The following is a 19989-nucleotide window of genomic DNA, read 5'->3' on the forward strand; positions in this document are numbered from 1 at the left end:
CCTGAGTCAAGAAAATCTATCGGTGAGGTTTTTCCAGCAGCATGTGCTTACTTTGTGTAACTATGTCCCATTTGGAAATTCTCATAATATTTCAAGTATCATTGTTATTATTATATCTGTTATGGTGATCTGTGATCAGCGATTGCTGATGTTACTATTGCAATTGTTTTGAGGCACCACAAGGTGCACCCACAGTACAGAGTGAACTTAATCCATTAATGTTGTGTGTGTTCTGACTCTTCCACCTGCTGGCTGCTCCCTGTCTCTCTCCCTTTCCTTAGGCCTCCCTGTTCCCCGAGACCCTACAATATTGAAACTAGGCCAGTTAATAACCCTACAATGGCCTCTAAGTAGTCAAGTGAAAGGAAGAGTTATATGTCTTCCACTTTAAATCAAAAGCCTAAAACGATTAAGCATAGTGTGAAAGGCATGTTGAAAGCTGAGATAGGCTAAAAGCTAGGCTTCTTGTGCCAAACAGTTAACCAAATTGTGAATGCAAAGGAAAAGTTCTTGGAGGAAATTAGAAGTGCTATTCCAGTGAAGACAGACTGATAAGAAAGTGAAACAGTCTTATTGCTTCAAGGGACAAAGTCGGAGTGATTTGGATATAAGATCAAATCTCACAACATTCTCTGAAGCCAAAGCCTAATCCAGAGCAAGGCCCTAACTCTCTTCAATTTCATGAAAGTTAAGAGAGATGAGGAAACTGCAGAAGAAAAGTTTGAAGCTAGCAGAGTTGGTTCATAAGGTTTAAGAAAAAAGCTGGGTGGGCGCAGTGGCTCATGCCTGTAATCCTAGCACTTTAGGAGGCCGAGGTGGGTGGATCATGACGTCAGGAGTTCAAGACCAGATGGCCAAGATGGTGAAACCCCGTCTCTACTGAAAATACAAAAATTAGCTGGGTGTGGTGGCGGGCGCCTAAAATCCCAGCTACTCAGGAGGCTGAGGCAGGAGAATCACTTGAATCTGGGTAGCAGAGGTTGCAGTGGGTTGAGATTGCGCCACTGCACTCTAGCCCAGGCAATGGAGCAAGACTCCATCTCAAAAAGAAAAAAGAAAAGAAAAGAAAGAAAGGAAGGAAGGAAAGGAAGGAAGGAAGGAAGGAAGGAAGGAAAGAAAGAAAGAAAGAAAGAAAGAAAGAAAGAAAGAAAGAAAGAAAGAAAGAAAGAAAGCTGTATTTGTAACCTTAAGGTGAACCAGAAAGTGCTGATGTAGAAGCTGCAGCAAGTTATCCATAAGATCCAGCTAAGGTCATTGAAGACTGTGGCTACACTAAGCAACAGATTTTCAATATAGATGAAACAACCTTCTATTGGAAAAAGATGCTATCTAGGATTTTCATAGCTAGGGAAGATAAGTCAATGCTGGGCTTCAAGGCTTCAGAAGACAAGCTGACTCTCTTGTTAGGACTATGCAGCTGGCGATTTTAAATTGAAGCCAATGCTCATTTACTATTTCGAAAATCCTGGGGTGCTTCAGAATTCTGCTAAAACGACTCTGCCTATACTCTATAAATAGAATAACAAAGCCTGGATGACAGCACATCTGTTTACAGCATGGTTTACTGAATATGTTAAGCCCACTGTTGAAACTTACTGCTCAGAAAAAAAGATTCTTTTCAAAATATTACTACTCACTGACAATGCACCCAGTCACTCAAGAGCTCTGATGGCGATGTATAGGGAGGTTAATGTTGTTTTCATGCCTGCTAACAAAACATCCATTCTGAAGCCTTGGATCAAGGAGTCATTTTGACTTTTAAGTCTTATTATTTAAGAAATATGTTTCATAAGGCTACAGCTGCCATAGACAGTGATTCCTTGGATGGATCTGGGTAAATTGGAAACCTTCTGGAAAGGATTCACCACTCTAGATATAATTAAGAACATTGGTGATTCATGGGAAGAGGTCAAAACATCAACATTAACAGGAGTTTCAAGAAGTAGATCCTAATCCTCATAGATGACAGTAAGGGGTTCAGGTCTTCAGTGGAGGAAGGAACTGTAGATGTGGTAGAACTTATAAGTGAACTAGAATTAGAAGTGGTGCCTGAAGATGTGACAGAATTGCTGCAATCTCATGACAAATTTGAAGGGATGAGGAGTTGCTTCTTACGGATGAGCAAAAAAGAGTGGTTTCTTGGGATAGAATTTACTCCTGGTGAAGATGCTGCGAACATTGTTGACATGATAACAAAGGATTTAGAATCCTATATAAACATGATTGAGAAAGCAGTGGCAGGGCTTGAAAGAACTGACTTCAATTTTGAAAGAAGTTCTACTGTTAATAAAATGCTATCAAACAGCATCACATACTACAGAAAAATCTTTCATGAAAAAGAGTCAATCGATTCAAGCTTCATTGTTGCCTTTATTTTAAGAAATTACCACAACCACCCCAACCTTCAGCAACCACCATCCTGATCAGTCCACAGGCATCAACATGGACCGAACACCCTCCACCAGCAAAAAGATTAGAACTTGCTGAAGGCTTAGTTTATTGTTAGCATTTCTTAGCAACAAAGTATTTTTAATAAAAGTTTTTAATTTAATGATTTGTTTGACATAATGCTATTACACATTTAGTAGACTACAGTATGGTATAAGCAGAACTTTTACATACATTAAAAAAAAACAAAAAAAATGTGCGACTGGCTTTATTGTGATATTTACTTTATTGTGGTGGTCTGGAACCAAACCTGCAATATCTCTGAGGTATGCCTGTACATCCCTCTCTTTCACTGCCTTCAGACTTGTTTTTCTCCTATGCTTTTGACGGAGAGAAAAAAAGATCTGGAATTTATATGAGTGGTATTTATAAAATTAAACCTATTGCAACCAGTGGAAACTATCTCAAAACACAGAAGGAAATAAAATTGACTTTATAGTAGTATTTTTGTAATTATTATCGTCATGATCAATGCATTTTTATTCATTGCAACCATATATGAAGTTGCTAAATCCTAGCAATAAAAAAGAAAACATTGAACAATCCTCATCTTCAGTTGAATTAGTCAGTAGTTGAGGAATAAGGACACATATGTAAAAAGATAAATTCTAATACACACTGTCATATCTTAAGTGGGAGTCAACCAGTCAATATCCTTGGCATTCAGAGAAGTGATTACTAAGGACTAACAGAGGCACCTTCAAGGGAATTTGATCTACATTTTGAAGGAGGACTAGAACTTAAAGAACTAAGGGAGGGTTTTCCAGCAGATGTTACAGTGTGCACAAAGGTGAAAATGCACATGCATTTTCAGAGTAGAATATATCAATGAGCCAGACTGGTTCAGTGAATATTAATGGTAGAAGAACAATCTAGAGTGTTTTGCTAGCCTTGAATATTTAGATCGCAGTGTGTACTAAAGGGAGGTTTATTAGATATAGAAAACCATTTAATGTTTTATGACAAATAAAATAGTTTAAGGGATTTGATAAGGTATTACTATTAAAAATGTTAGTACTAGCATGAGGTAATTATGGCCTAGACTAGACAGCAGCAGAAGAAATTAAAAGCAAGCATTAAAGGCTAGAGCCATTAGGATAGAAAAATCAACAGAACTCGGCAACTGATTAGATGTAAAGATAAGAGAATACTAGGAATTCCACAAACTTATTCAACTGCGCTTGGGCTAGGGAATCATAAATAAATGAGCCTGCCCTCAATGATGTATATAATATAGAATTTTATAGAGAAGGGAGTTATCAACTCCACAGGGTGTTAAAATATTGCTGGAACAGCTTCACAGGTAAATTGATGCTTGAGCTTGGAGTTCATGGGTGAATAGAATTCCATCAGATGGGAAAGGTGAAAAAAGTAATAAAGAGGGGCAAAATATTACCTTTAACATTTTAAGTCTATGTAATTGGAGAAAGGTGATAACACAGACTACAGTGAGGAAGGCTGGTAGTAAAGATGTTTAGGTGTAACGACAATGAGTTCAGGTTCAACAGTCTTCTAAGAAATATGTAGAGAGTGCCTACAAATCTGAAGGCATTGGGGACACATCTATGAACAAAACAGACAAAAATTTACTGCTTTTCTGGAGTTTGCATTCTAGTGGAAATAAACACATAGTTAAAGATATAGCATTCACCAAAGAGCATTGTTTTGTTGTGATGTTCCTTTTATACTCCTTTTTTGTCATTTCTATCAATAAGGTAAAATAGTCACACAGGGAAGCATGGGCGACTGATAGCTAACTTAACAAGTCATCACTTAGGCAACAAAACTTACCTAGTAACTATTCCCTCCAAGACTTCAAACTGTCCTCACACTGACCTTGATGTCTACAAGTTTCAGACAAATGGTTTAGTAATTGAGAGCAATAAATTAGAGTCAATCACATTTAGTTAGGAGAATCTAAAGTCTTAATGTACTAAAACAAGCTGAACTGCTTCTAGCTTTGCATTTTAATTGCACTCTTTCTGCCCTCCACCTGTGCATGACGTTATGCTGAGATCTTCCGACCTTTGCAATACTTCACCAAATGTGTCTGGACCGCAGTTCTCAGTAGGTCTCGTTGCTAGAATGTTCAACAGGAGAAAAATACTGGAAATGTACTTGCAGGTCAGAAATAAGAGTTTTGACTGACTAACCTTATAGGTAAAATTCTTGTTGCAATTAAAATGCTCAGTTTAATGAAGAAAAAATATGTAACTTGCTTAGCATTCCATTTGAAGCTGCCATCAAGGACAGTTGAGTTATCTGATACCATTGTTTACTTGACTCATGGCGGCATAGTTCCCATTTAACCCTTCAGTAACCTGATATGCTGAGAAAACACTGACCATTAAAGACTTTACAGTTTTCTAACCTCCTACTGGAAGCCAATCTTTAGAGCCCTCACCTGACTGGTTGAAAAGCATTCAGTTAGTTGTCTACAAAAGTAATTTCTGGTTTGTTTTTATTTGTAAATAAATTACTATAAGCAGTTCCTTCATGTTTTAAATTATGCTTGTTAATTTTTTTCTAAAAAATTGTTTCTTTAAAATTAATTCTTCTTACCAAAGCCCTAGTAATATCTAATCAATATCAAAGCAATATGGAGCCAAAATTATCTCCAAGCACTTCCCAGGAACTTTGAGATAATTGAATCTATTTCTTCGATGGAGCAAGATGACAATTTGAGGAATCCGTTTCAGGATAAATTGTCTTTGGAACAGGACTTCAAATGCTAAATACCTTCACAAATTTATTTAAATAAAAAACATTTATGAAGTGCCTAATGGGTGCTAAATCTTATAACAGGCAAATGCCATCCAAAAATGAATAAGGCACAGTTTCTTTCAATAACTTCACGGTCTAGTAAGATTTAGCTGTATTAAATTATTTTTGTTTATTTATTCTAAAGAACTTTAGATTTCTGGTTTGTGGTAAGATCTGGCTAAGACTGGTTAAAAATATTAGATCCCATTTTTAATCATATAATCAGATTTCCAGTTGGTAATAACTTATTTATCAAATGCTTGGCTAAACAAGAAGCAAAGATTTTCATACTACTTTAGAAAAGATTTTAGATTATCCAAAATCCACATTTTATAGATAAGAAAGCTGGCAGGAATCAGACTTAAAACTACATTTCCAAAGTCTAGTTGAAAGGATTTTCTACTGCAGTCCACACGAGAGTATAGAATATGGAAAAATAAGAATTATTTGGTGCTATTATTACCTTAATCGATTGTGGGATAATTGTTTTACCTTATGCACTGGGGGTAGAATTCATTCTCTGTTCTCCCTGACATGTCTTATGCATTATTCCTTACCATTAACAGCTTAATGGATATATTTACTGTGTATTAGTTTTCCAGATCAAGAAATTCGTAAAGTGGCAGTTCAACAATTAGACAACCTCTTGAATGATGAACTACTGGAATATCTCCCACAGCTAGTTCAGGTAAGAACAGTAGAGTTGCTAAGGAAACCCAGGGTTTTAACTAATTATCTCTAAAAGGTTCCTAATGAATCAACAATAGTCTATCTAGAAGTGACATTGCAATTTGGCCACCCAAGGGACTAAATGATGTCAACATGGGTAATGAAGACATTCTCTAGCTGAAATTGTTACAATTTCAAAATACATTAGTTCCAAAAAGGAAAATTTTTTTAAAATGATTTCATTTATTAATTAGAATATGAAAAAATAGACATGCTCATGATACAAATTTATAAATATGTATATATAAAATGATAAAAATTATGAAATAAATGTTATGTAGAAAATAATCATTTGCTAGGCAGGTTTTCATAATTTATGAGTTTCTTGCACTTCTTTAGAGGCTTATAATATTGATAATAAATTTTATCACAGTAATTTCTAATAGCCAAATTTTGCCACCAAATAGTATATTTTAGTATCATCAAATATCACAATGTTGGAGTAATTTTAGAAAATAATATAAAGTTATCTAGAAATGTAAGCAAAAACTGATTTAGTCTGAATACGATGAAATATAAATAAGTAAATTAAACATGCCACACATGACCATGTAAATAACAGAGTATCTAATAGATATAGAATAGAAGGTAAGTTGTTTTTGATTTTTCCAGGATGACTGTATGCTGACAGCTAAATTGATCTAAACTTGTGGTTTTTATGATTTGTTTTGTTTTTAATCCAGCTTTTTTTTTTTTATCTGAAAGGTCAGGTTGTTACAGCTAGTTTGAATGTCAGTTGCCTCAGGTTTTGAAAAGTGACTGGAAACTGGTAGAAGGAGCCTATATTAATAAACTTTAGTAGAGTATGACTGCACAGAGATTATGAATTTCTCTGAAGTTCTCCTTAAAAAAGAGAGCTGGTTTAGAAATAGCTGTACCAGAGAGTACAATCCAGTCTTTCTTGAAAATAAGGGTTAATCTAACTTACAAGTTTACCGTTCATCTCATGACTCATGGGTAATGGCAACATGCTATTTCGAGCCCAATTCAGGAGAATACGTTTTCACAAAAGTCTGTAGACATTAAACTCATTTGAAAGTCTCTATCTGAGTAAGTACACTTGGCATCAGAAACGTCATTGAGATCCATATTGCCGCAAATCCAAATGTATAAGACGGTGTGCACACAATCTAGAACACAGCAAATACACAGAAGGCAAAATTAAAGTTTCAACTATGTTATGATTAAAAAGGAAAGTTATAAAATGTCCTGAGATGGAAAGAAATAGACAATGTGACTAGAAAATTTAAAAAAAAAACACTGGAAGAATTTCAAAACACTCATTGTCCTTAGACTTCTATACTCTACCTTGAATTTCAAACTTTCCAACACATAAAAAAATCCTAACCTGTTGGTTGTTCTCTGGAATCATGCTATTTTGTTACGTATTATCATGTTAGAATTATGCAGTCTATATTAAAGCTGTAAGAAAGGACCCTAAGGCTGTAACAAAACAGAAGATACAGTTCATAGCTAAGAGTCAAATAAGACCCACACCCAGGGGTTACTGCAAACCACTTCAGATAATATGGTATTCACCAGAAAAATTGTCTACATTCTAGATGGTCAGGCGGGATTTAGGGGGAAATTGTATCAGTGGACAGAGTAAAGCAGGAAGCTTGGAAGCGAGGGGTAACAAACAGATACTGGGTTCAAGAAGAAATAATGGGCAGACATCCAAAAAGGCAAGCATGTAGGTAATTCTGAAACATACCTCCTGCTCATATAATATGCTCACTATTAGGGCATAAATAAAACCCATGACCTAGTCAGTCCAGCAGTAGCAAGTAAATGAGAGGGTGCCATGGCTACAGTTTAAGACAGCACACATTATTGTCCTTCTACAGTCAGACAGCATCAGGAGTTTATGCAAATTTGCTGAACTCATCTTCAACACCCTCACATCTTAGGAATTTATAAACTTTCCCATTCTTGAGGATGGCTAGCATATTGAGGTGTTTCTTCAAGTGTATGTATGACTGGATATTGTACTCATTTTTTCCTGCTGTCTGTACTGTGGTATAAAGCCTGGCTTAGACTCTGAAGCTTTTAGAGAGAGAGAGAGAGAGAGAGAGAGAGAGAGAGTGTGTGTGTGTGTAAGAGAGAGAGACTTAAATGGTTTATCAAACAACTAAAGATATAAGCTTTGTCTCTCAAGCAGGAATGAGCATTTTTATGAGAACCTGGTTTTCATTTTCATATATTCAGATTCCTGGGATGATGATAGCAGCTCAGCTACAGAGTGCTGTCAGTGAAGTCCCTGCAGAGAACAGATGAAGCCCTAAATTAGGTCCCTAAGGATAGTGGGGGCTGCCACTGTTATCTCTGTTTTCTACCCAGTTGAGTATCCTAAAAAACTTAAGAGTTGTTCACAGTGGAGATGAAAGAAAGGATTTGGGACTGAGTTATGGTAGTAACAGTCAGTTTTGAAATTTTAAGCAAAACCTCAAGGCCTGGAGGTTAATAATGATACACCAGTTGATGATTTCTGTTAAGGCTTTGAATGTGCATTAATTTCATCTCCAAATAGGAAAAAATATCTGTGGCTTAATAATATTGTATTTAATAATCCAGAATTTTTTGTGTCAGTATTCTCCCCTGGTACATGGTTGAACTCCACCAACCACCTGCCCTTATTTCTTATCCATATACAAGGAAAGGAAGCAAGACTATACAAATCCAAATGGTGTAATGTATATGTGTTTTGTTATTAGTCATATACCGACTCATAAAATCATCGAATGTGTTATTAGCATTTTGTTAAAATATGCATGCTGTTTTCTCTAGTCTTTTCTCAAGCCTCTGAAGTCCCTCTGTATTCTGCTATAATTTTGTTACTGAGAAGTAAAGTAATTGTGTCTCTTACTTCAGGCTGTCAAGTTTGAATGGAACCTTGAGAGTCCTTTAGTGCAACTTCTACTCCACCGCTCCTTGCAGAGCATCCAGGTTGCCCATCGTCTTTACTGGTAAGATTAACTAAAACAGGCAAGGATGCCTTTTTAATTGCCAACTTCTCTACGGGGCAGCTTTAGAGGAAGCAGAAGATTTCTTTACCTTATAATTGATACAGACCATAAAATTCAGGCAGTTTTGAGTCTTTGTCAATGTCATTTTTATTTAAGAGGATAATTTGTCATCATTTTCAAAATCTACCAGTTGGACAGTTGCTACTGTTAATCAGGAAGTTAAATCCAAACAGAATTTCAAATATGAATGATGCCTTTCTTGTAGCTTTAAATGACAAGTGCAATTTGTATATCTACTCCCTGAAGATTTTAATGTAAAATCTAGTTATGAGACTGAATGTTTTTGGAAGAACATGTGGTATAAAAATACTTTCTGTGCAATATTAGTTATAAACCATAAGATCCAAAGGCTAATGTATACCCATTCTGTTGAAAATTTCTAGAGCACTAAACTTTTCCCAAAGCATAAATTTGAAATATTATTAGAAGAAATAAGACTGACTGATAAGATGCCAGAATTTCTATAGCAACACCTGAGGATATTAGCATTTCAGTTTCCCCATCGTTTCTGCCAGAACTTAGCTTCTGTACATCCACCCCACTATTTCTTCACATACCGAATTAAGATTGTCAAAAGATGCTATTCCTGAGAAGGCTTGTCAGTTGGACGGTTGCTAGTGGAGACTAACGAATGCTAAAGGTGAAGTAGAAGAAGTTCAAGGACCTGGATTAGCTTGTGAATTTCCAGTCATCAGCCCAGGTTGGGTATATGACTAGAGCAGCTGTACCACATTCTCTACAACACCACGATGTATGGAAGGGTATTATACCTACCATTTCCTTTACTTTAAATATCTTTAATGTTGCCATTCTCCAATTCCATATGGCATGTCCAACGTTCAGGGTGTCTATAGTGTGATTGGAAATGGGTCCTGATGAATATGAAGAGATGGAAGAGAAAGATGAGGGGGAGGAGAAAAAATGATAATGATGATGCTGATGATGATTCAGCAGATATGGATGAATCAGAAGAAGATGAGGAGAAAGAGAGAGTAGAGTCTTTGATGTTCCCATTCGTAGATGCCACTGCTCGTGCCTTTTTTAGCAAGCCTTCTGCTGATGGAAGCATTGGGATGATTCTAGTCTGCTAAATAGATTTCTCAATAATGTAAATAACTAAATTATTCTCAGCATATAGCAGGAAAACCAGAATGAAATATTGTTCCAGGCCCTGTGTTCTGTATGACATTACATTAGGAATTGGATTGTTTTGGTTTGTTTTGTGTTTTTGAAGTAAAGAAGGAAATGGGTTGCTTTTTTCCTCTAGCTAAAGGACAGACATTTCTTTTTTTTTTTTTTTTTGAGTCAGAGTCTCACTTTGTCACCAGGCTGGAGTGCAGTGGTGCAATCTCGGCTCACTGCAACCTCCAACTCCCTGGTTCAAGCAATTCTTCTGCCTCAGCCTCCCGAGTAGCTGGGACTACAGGCACACACCACCACGCCTGGCTAATTTTTGTATTTTTGGTAGAGACAGGGTTTCACCATGTTGGCCAGGATTGTCTTCATCTCTTGACCTCATGATCTGCCTGCCTTGGCCTCCCAAAGTGCTGGGATTACAGGTGTGAGACACCAAGCCCAGCTGACATTTCTTCCTTTTAAAATATTTTATACTTAAAAACATAGAGAAATGGAGAGAGAATTGTTTTGAATAAGGATTTAAAGTGTAGCAGAAATACCTACACAAGGGTAGATAGATACCATGTGACTGAATGATTCTGTGAAAAGATTTCCTGAAGTTAAGAGTTATTTATAAATGAAACAAAATTTGTAATTAGGCCAATCTATTTAGTGATTTCTTATATTTTGTACTCACAGAGAACTAATTGGATAAATAACTTGAATGCTAGTGGTTTGTCCTTTCTTACACAATATATCCTTGGATTTAAAGTCTTTATCATCAAGACCTTGACTTTGAATTTTTCATCACTACAACCTTGAATTTAATTTCAAGTCTTCAACATGATGACCTTGAATTTAAAGTCTTCAACACTATGACCTTTATCATATTATTCATAGATGCATCATATTTGAAATGTAGTATGTAAAAGTATTTATGGGTTGTTTATTAACAAAAAAATTCTTTGCAATGTCTCATGTGGTTTAAAATTACTATTTCTGTTTTGTTTCTCCTTTATACACTTGACTATCTAACTTTGTGATAAGTGACATGAATTTTATGTTAGGATTAAGTGTGTTTTCCTGAAACATTGATTTTTTTGTGTGATTATATAATTGAGAGTTAAGAATAAAATCCTTCTAATGTTAAAAACTCACTTATTAAAAACAAATTTTGGTTCCAATCCTGTTTTCAAAAAACGATTTATCCTATTATCACCTACACTTGATTCTATTGAACATAATATTCTTTGCATACTGTTCTTCCTACTTTTCTTTGTATTATTAACCTTGTTGATTCAATTTTAATTTCATAGGACAAAGTTTTAACAATTATAAGTTTCAATGACCTAAGGATAAAATTAGATCTATGTTTTACTCTCCTGAATGTATGACAGGCATCATTTAGTTGCTTTGATTGATAGTTAAGACCACTAAATAACAGGAAAACAGCAAGTCAATATCATTTTGGAGTGTCATATTTTTCTGCTTCAAGAAATGTTACTCATAATGAGATCACTCTTCTCATGAAAATCACTCAAGAAGATGTAGCAAAGAAGATACACAGGAACTTGGTCGGAGACTGTTTGATTTGATGCTTATTTTCATTTTAAATGCCTAATTTAAAAAGCAGAACAATTCCTTTAGCATGTTACTATAATAAAACATAAGATACATTGACTGGCATGAGGCCCTTCCATGAATAGACTCTTATTAAAGCTCTGAATGAAGTCTTATTTTCTTCAGTTTTTCAGAAAGCTACTTTGGGGCAAAGGAAAGTTAAGGGGATACACTTTGTGGTGTTCTGCTCTCATATTAAATGTAGGACTCCATTAAACTCAATGTTTAATTCCCTTAAAACTTTACTGTTTTTTGCATGCATTATTAAAATGCACGCATATTTAAAAAGTAACATAGCCAGATAACAATTTTTATTTTAATATTTGAACAAAAATATAAAAATATATAAAGTATAAAATATATAAAAGACAATGTTTTAGGTGGGCGTGGTGGCTCACGTCTGTAATCCCAGCACTTTGGGAGGCCAAGGCGGGTGGATCACCTGAGGTCAGGAGTCCGAGATCAGCCAGGCCAACACGGTGAAACCCCCATTTCTACTAAAAATACAAAAACTAGCCGGGCCTGGTGGCGGGCGCCTGTAATCTCAGCTACTCAGGAGGCTGAGGCAGGAGAATTGCTGGAACCCGGGACGTTGCAGTGAGCCGAGATCGCGCCATTGCACTCCAGCCTGGGCTGACAACAGCGAGACTCCGTTAAAAAAAAAAAAAGTTTTAAAAATATATTAAAAATATAATAAAATATTAAAGACTTGTTCTAATTGACTAACGATTGTTAAAATACTTGGACCACCTCAGTAAGTTCTTCATTTGCTAAAGTTGTATGAAAAGTGGAGTCATTTGAAAGGCAACAATGGGTGCACACAAAGTGGTAAATCAATGTCATACTTGCAAATTCATGTAAACACAATTACGTCACTGTTTCCAAAAAGGTTGGAAGGGAAGCTTTTTTGTGTATAATTCTCATCCTTTCGGAAAAAAAAATCAAGCCCATTTTTCCTTTCAGTGATTCAAGGAGAAACTAAGAAGGAATAGAAAAGAATATAAATTATAAATGGACTGTTTGTTTTGAGAGCTTTGTTTGTAAGAATATGAAAAAAGAGAAATAAAAACAGGAAGGAGTTTTCTTTAACTTTTAAGTCCAGGGGCACATGTGTAGGTTTGTTACATAGGTAAACGTGTGTCATGGGGATTTATTGTGCAGATTATTTCATCACCCAGGTATTAAGCCTATGACCTATTAGTTATTGTTCCTGATCCTCTAATGGGGGAGATTCAAAAATGCCTACATCCCCTTAAAACAAATAAAAATTAAGAATCAGGCAACATGCACTAAGCATAAAATAATATTAATTATATTTAAAATATATCAGAGTTAAAAAAATAGCTCAAGCCTAGCATCATATTTAGGGAGTGACTGCTTCTGTGCAAAATGTTTGTGTTAAAACTTTAAAGATGCAGCTCGCATCTCACGATTCATGAAAAAAAAATACTCAAAATATCTTTCCTTAAAAAAAAAGTCTTATTTAAAAAAAAAAAACTAGAAACCCATCAGTCATGAGTTTATGAGATTTTTTTTCACGTGGATGAATTACTGCTTCCTCAGATTCACCATATTCAACACTGAACTAAATATCCTGTCTTGCTCACACAGGTCTTGAGGTCTTCCTTGTTTCTCACTAATATGACCAATGATTCACCAAGCCCTATAACTCTATATATCCTCAACAGCGGTCCCTGCTCCACAACTTCCACCTGTCACTATCAGTGATCAGAAAGTTGCCTCACCAGATACTGAGCTATGAATAAGTAAGATTGGAATGAAAACCATCTTGACTACTTGGCATCACTGTGGGTAGCCTTTCTGAGAGGTGAAATTGACTTAGGCTCACGAGAGTCTCTTCCACTGGAAGAGTGAATGTAGGATGAATAGCCCCTATTTTCCAAGGCAAGTGAGTTAACTAGAAGCTTTGTGTTTGAATTTAAAAGCTTTACCTCACAGTTTGCATCCTAAAAGGTGGCTATAAATGGGAACCATAACATTTGGAGCTTATGCCCAGGAGGCCCCTCCCCCATTATGTAACAATTAACTACAAAAGCTTAAATGTAGTGCCCCTTTCCATTTGGAATAGGAAACACTTTAACCACTAGTCAAGTATTGAGTTGAATGGTGGCCCCAAAGAAGATATGTCCACAGCCTAACCTCAGAAACCTGTGATTTGTGAATGTAACCTTATGGAGAAAAAGGATCTTTGACGATAGAATTTAATTAAAGATCTTGAGATTAGTTCCCCCTGGATTATCAGGGTGAGCCCTGAATCCAATGCCAAGTGACCTAAAGAGAGGCAGAAGAGGAGAAGACACACACAGAGAGAAGGTCATGAAAAGTGAGGCATTGATTGCAGCCCCAAGCCAAGGAATGCCTAGAGCTACCATAAGCTGGAAGAGGCAAGGAAGGTTCTCCCCGGAGCCTTGGGAGAGAGCACAGCCCTGCTTACACCCTGATTTTGGACTTCTGGCCTCCAGAACTGTGAGAATACATTTCTGTTATCACTAGTTTGTGTTAACTTGTTACGGCAGCCACAGGAAAATAATATAACAGACTTTATGAAGGCTCTGAGTCGATTGCCTAGGATGTCACATCATCAGGAAGCTTTCCCTGACCCTCTCCCAGCCACCATCTGGGATTAAGTATTGCTTCCACATCATGTCAAACAGCATACTGTTCATGACTCTGCCAGACATCATATCACACTCCCTTGACACCACTGCTGCCCTGTCCCTTCCCCCTCTTAGTCCACAGAGTAGCTCAAGACAGCAATCATGTCACACTCTTCCATGTACCAATCGAGCACAGTATCTGAAACTCAGTAGATACTCAAAAAATGTTTTAAAAATTATGAATCCACAGAAATGTCTGTAAGGCCATCAATATTTTCACACACAGTACTGGAAATTCCATGGTACTCAGGGAATATGAAGTTGGGCACTGTCAAAGGCACTGCTGTGCGCCTCTACCTGGCTGCTGCACCCACTCCCATCTGCTGCAGTGACTGCTAACAAAATACGGCCCCTTCTCTGGAGAATTAGCCTCTGATTCCATAGCCCCCTGGCCTACGAAGTGGGAAAATCTCTAAGATATAATTTACATTCCAGAGCCTCCCCATAAATCAGATCAAGGTTAGACTTGACCCGAGATCTCATCCTTGTTAATTCCTTTCCCTTCCCTATAATTCTGCTCTTACTCCCTCACAAGATTTTTCCTGAAGAGCACTTCTTCAGTAAATCACAAACAGTGAAATTCTGCCTCACGCCCTGTTCTAGAGAACCTGACCTACAATAAGTATTTCTTATGGAAGATAAAAATTTAAATATGTGTTTTTAGAAACTGGAGCATCAGTATGCTATGGGATACATCGTAGGTAGAACAACAGTATTGCAGTCTTTCCCACTCCTCCTACCAAGTCTGATTGAACAAACTCCAAGAGAGAACCAATTGGAATGAAAAACTGTCTGGTAGGAAACCATATTATAACACAGCTCCTTTTATAAGGTGTCACTTAAGGCACCTAATGCAAAAATCTCTTCAAAGTGTTCCTTTCAAAGTATGGGGATAACCTGAGGTGAGGCTCCCATTTGCAAGCTCTATCAATGTAAGGATCTTTTTTCTGCTTTATTCACTGATATATCACAAGTACCTAGAACAGTACTTGGCACTTTATAGACATTCAATAATTTACTATTCAATGTATGAATAGGATTGTTTCCTGGACTCAGCTGTGCATGTGCAGACTTATGTCGATAGGGGGTGGAGGAGAGCTGCTTCAGAGGTCAACTAAGAGCTGGCCTGGCTAAAGCAATTCCAGGAGATTGACCTGATCAGAAACGAGGCAATGGATATCACTAGTGAAACCAAAACTGGAGAAGAGGGAGAATGTGAGCAGAAGTCCAGGACAAACCAAGACAGGAGTTAGGGCCTAAGAACAAGTCGATGGAGCAGCATCTTCTGTACCAGTTGAGAAAACCACGAAATGAATTAAGCCAATGTTGTCTCTGGTACAGGGTATTAAATGACCATATCCTGTGACTTTAATATGCTATCCATAAAACTGAGATCATCCAAAAATATGTCCATTTTTTAAAAAATAATCCTCCCTAAACTCTTTTATCTAAAATTTTGGGGGCAAGTTCTCAAGTCACAGATGACTTTAAATAAAGCAAAAAGATGTGGAAATTTGGCATCATGCGATTCAAAGTCACAGTTTTCTCTCTCACCCGCCTCTCCACAATACGTATCCCCTAATGCCTGAAATTCTCTCATTTGCAAGTCACTCCTTGAGGTTAAGTATTGCTCTCTTCCAGCAGTTCTCTTCTAATATGAAAATATGTATATTCTGAACCTAATGATTATGGGAATTAGTTTATCATTTTTTCATTAATGTGACAAACATAGAGATGATGGACACTGTTGAACGATTAACGATAAAACAAAGGATGATCCTTGCCTTAAAGAAGCTCAAGGGCTAACATTAGCATCCAGGCAGGAGGAAAGAGCCCACTGGCCACGTGGCAGGGACAGAGTAGAGAGAGGGAACTCAACAAATTTTGTCCACTTTACAGTTTTGCCTATGACCTTTTCCAAATAAAAGCAGAGAGGCAAGGCCAGACATCCAGTGAATAAAAAAGTCTGTGTGCTCCCATTCTGTCAGTTTTAAATACTGATAAAGGCTTACAAATGAATACACAAAGGAGGTAAATGCTCTCTCTTTCTGCTTTGATGTCTGGAACACTCCCTGAAGCAAGGGGAAAGAGCTGTACTTCAGGGAGGTCTTGCAGAGCAATAGAGCACACATGATACAGAATCCATAGGGGGCTTTAAAGCCTCAGCCCTTTACCTTTGAGAATCATTATTTTGCAACTAATTTATTTTTTTACCTTTACAATGTAATAAATGATGAATTATTGCTTCATCTTTTGTTAGGGAAAGATATGTCTCACTGACTTTTAATATTGATCTGCTGTAATCATCTTTCCACTTTGTTGTCCTCAGAAATGTATACACAGGATAGAATCCCTACCTTCAACAACTTGCTTAAACCAAAAGTAACTGTTCTCTATCCCAACCAACCTGAAGAAAAAGAGGCAGATAGCGGTAACAAGGTTTCCTTTGTACACAATAATCTGTAAAATCCATTAGCATAGTTTTCCAGTGAAGGCATAATACAGGAACAGTTGTTTTTGTCTGTTTTGTTTCTATTTTATGCAATAGAGATTTTATGTAGTTCCTTTAATAAAAAGATTTTTAAAATACCATACAATCTTTAAATTAATTTGGTGTCATTTAAGCCTTATTACTGCTAATAAATACCTATGAAAATAGAATCTTATACAAACTTCTACCACAAATCAAGTCAAAAGCCAAGAAAAGAGCTCCAGCATCAATGTTTCACTGGTTTAAATCATTTTTCCCTCAAAATCTCCTATTTTGTTAAGAAAAAGTGAAGAGTTATGGAAATGAACATTATGTATATACATAATGAACTCAAATGTTGAAACTTGGACCCACCCAGGCCTTTGGGAACTGAGCTTCCTAATCCACTGTCCAGCAATTTTTCATTATAATGACCACATCCAATTACATCACTGCTTCCTTAGATAGTAATCTGGTTTCCCTATAATAATGTTAGTTCCCCACTGTCATAGTTTATACTAGGGATTTGGGTTAAGTCCCTGAAAAGCAGTATTATAGTGTTTAATTATTTATTGTTTCTCAATCAGACTGACTTTGCTCTAGCCAACAAAAAATATGGTTGGCAAAAAGGCATTCTGTTTAGAAATTATTCTCATCTTCTAATAATATTTGAATTTGGCATCCAAAAGGAATACACTAACAGATATTCATAGAGTTACAGTATTTTGAAGTCAAATGGGACTTGAAGGATCATCTGCTATCCCAGAAGGGATCTCAACATGTTAAGTGATTTTTCCAATGACAATTACCTAAGCTGATTGAAGAATTGAAATTAAAATACGTTTATGATATCTCATGCCCAATTCAGATTTCTTTCTAATTCAACATCTACTTTCAAAAGAGGGTAATTTGAAGAATTCAGGAAATGTTTGTTTTTTCTATCAACAATTAGGAACTCATTCAAGTACTGAAGATGTGACTTTTTTTTTTTAACTTAAGAGCAAAACTGAAATGAAAACCATATTGCAAATTGAGATATTTAAAAGCTCAAAATTGTTGCCCCTAGTTGTTGGCATGACTCACAAGTGCTGTCAGTTGTAAATGTTAATGAGTAGGTATATACAATAAGCCCATTAAAATTGTATCCTTGAAGGAGCTTTGAAGTAGATAGCAGATTGTTTCCAGAATCTTTCTTTATAGTGTCTAATTGATATTTAAAACATTAAATGTGCCCTGGAGTGGTGGCTCATGCCTATGATCCCAGTACTTTGGGAGGCCGAGGAGGGTAGGTCATGAGGTCAGGAGTTTCAGATCAGCCTGCCCAACATGGTGAAACCCCGTTTCTACTAAAAATACAAAAATTAGCTGGGCGTGGTGTCAGGTGCCTGTAATCCTAGCTACTTGGGAGGCTGAGGCAGGAGGCTGAGGCAGGAGAATCACTTGAACCCAGGAGGCGGAGGTTACAGTGAGCCGAGATCACACCATTGCACTCCAGCCTGGGTGAAAGAGCTAGACTCCATCTCAAAATAAATAAATAAATAAAAATAAAACATTAAGTGTGCTCTTTTAGTTTTACTATTAAACCATGAGTGATGATAACAATAACTGAGTAATCTACTTAGTAGACTCACTTTGTACTTATTTTTCAGCACCTATTTCATAAAACCAAGACTTTCTCAGTTTTCTCAAAAACACTGTTCAATTAAGCAACTACCAATTATGCTAATACAATTAAGTCACCCATTTCATCAAGTTAAATGAGTTAGAAAATAAATCCCTCTAGGATGGGAAAGAACATGACAATAATAAAATGTAGGCAAATAAGTGTTTGGTTTCCTTCCAACTAAAAATACACAGTAAGCAGTAGGGTACAGGCCTGAAGGACAGGGAAAAGATCTGGGATGGTGACAGAAAATTGAATGTCATCAGCTCATTGATGGGACTTACCCAGAATCCTTTCATCTTATGGCTCAGTCATTCCCTATCCTCATCCATTGGTGCTGCAGTAACAGAATGTCTGAGAAATAAACAACAGAAATTATTTCTCTAAGTTCTGGAAGCTGAAAAATCCAAGATCAAGATGCTAGCAGGTTTGGTGTCTGGTAAGGGCCCAGTCTCTGCTTCCGAGATTGCACCTTGAACACTGCATCTTCCAGAGGAAAGGACTGTTGTTCCTCATGTTGTAGAAGAGTGAAGAAAAGCAAACTGACTTTTGGGAGACGTTTTTATAAGGGCATGAACCCATTCATGAGTGAATAGATCCTGAACATCTTCCATTAGACCCCCACCTGTCAATACTGTTGCATTGGGGATTAAGTTTCCAGCTTATGAATTTTTAAAGGGAACACATTGAAACCATTACATCCCCTAAATTTGGAACTCTCAAATGTATTCCCTGAACCTGGACCCAAATAAGATAGAATCATAGCATATAATCATAGAATCATAGAAAGAGAATCAAAGCATATAATCATAGAATCATAGCAAGAGAATCATAGCATGATGTTGGAGATGCTTTTAGATGCTAATAGCAGACATCACTTTTGTCTATATTCCGTAGGCCAGAAGTCAGTAATAATGCCCCCACCTAAGTGCAAGGTGGCAAAGGAAAGTGGTCCATGTATGTATATATACAGAAGCAAAATGCAGTTTAATTTGGTAAACCTGTAGCAGTTTCTGCCATACAAGTACAACAGCATAGATTATTCAAGAAACCTCTCCATAAAGTGGTAGAGGAAGAGGGCATGAAAGAAAAGCCAATATCCACCTTTCCACATATTAATTGGCTTTCTTTTCAAAAACCAAAATTAGTCTTAACAGACAAAAAAAGATTACTAGCTAACTACTCCAGTAAGAATCATCATTTTAATAGACATCCTCTAAAAATGTCTTTGACTTTTGTCCAAAAATTTTACAAATGATTCCAAGAGATTTAACCTATGGGTACATTTTGTAACCAGGTTTTTTTTTTCTGGAGGGCTCATTATTAAGATATTTATGTAGCCATGGTATATGACTGGCATCTCAGCTCAAGAAATTCAAAACTGAATTCAATATTCCTACCCTCTACCATTTCAATTCTTTCACCCACCATTCCCAAACTTTTAAAAATACACAATGCCCTAGTTTACAGCCATTA

At 36.6% G+C, this 19989-nt stretch overlaps 1 protein-coding gene across 1 annotated transcript in view; it reads left to right on the plus strand.

Annotated features, from left to right (window-relative positions):
• The window catches only part of PIK3C2G (phosphatidylinositol-4-phosphate 3-kinase catalytic subunit type 2 gamma), a 385996-nt gene that overhangs the window by 151680 nt on the left and 214327 nt on the right, over window positions 1-19989 (plus strand). The window contains exons 17-18 of the mRNA XM_003816540.5: window positions 5806-5899; window positions 8812-8906. Of these exons, the coding sequence (XP_003816588.3) occupies window positions 5806-5899; window positions 8812-8906 (189 nt within the window). The remainder of the gene's footprint in view (window positions 1-5805; window positions 5900-8811; window positions 8907-19989) is intronic.

The sequence above is a fragment of the Pan paniscus genome, chromosome 10 (genome assembly GCF_029289425.2).
Source record: "Pan paniscus chromosome 10, NHGRI_mPanPan1-v2.0_pri, whole genome shotgun sequence".
NCBI lineage: Eukaryota > Metazoa > Chordata > Mammalia > Primates > Hominidae > Pan > Pan paniscus.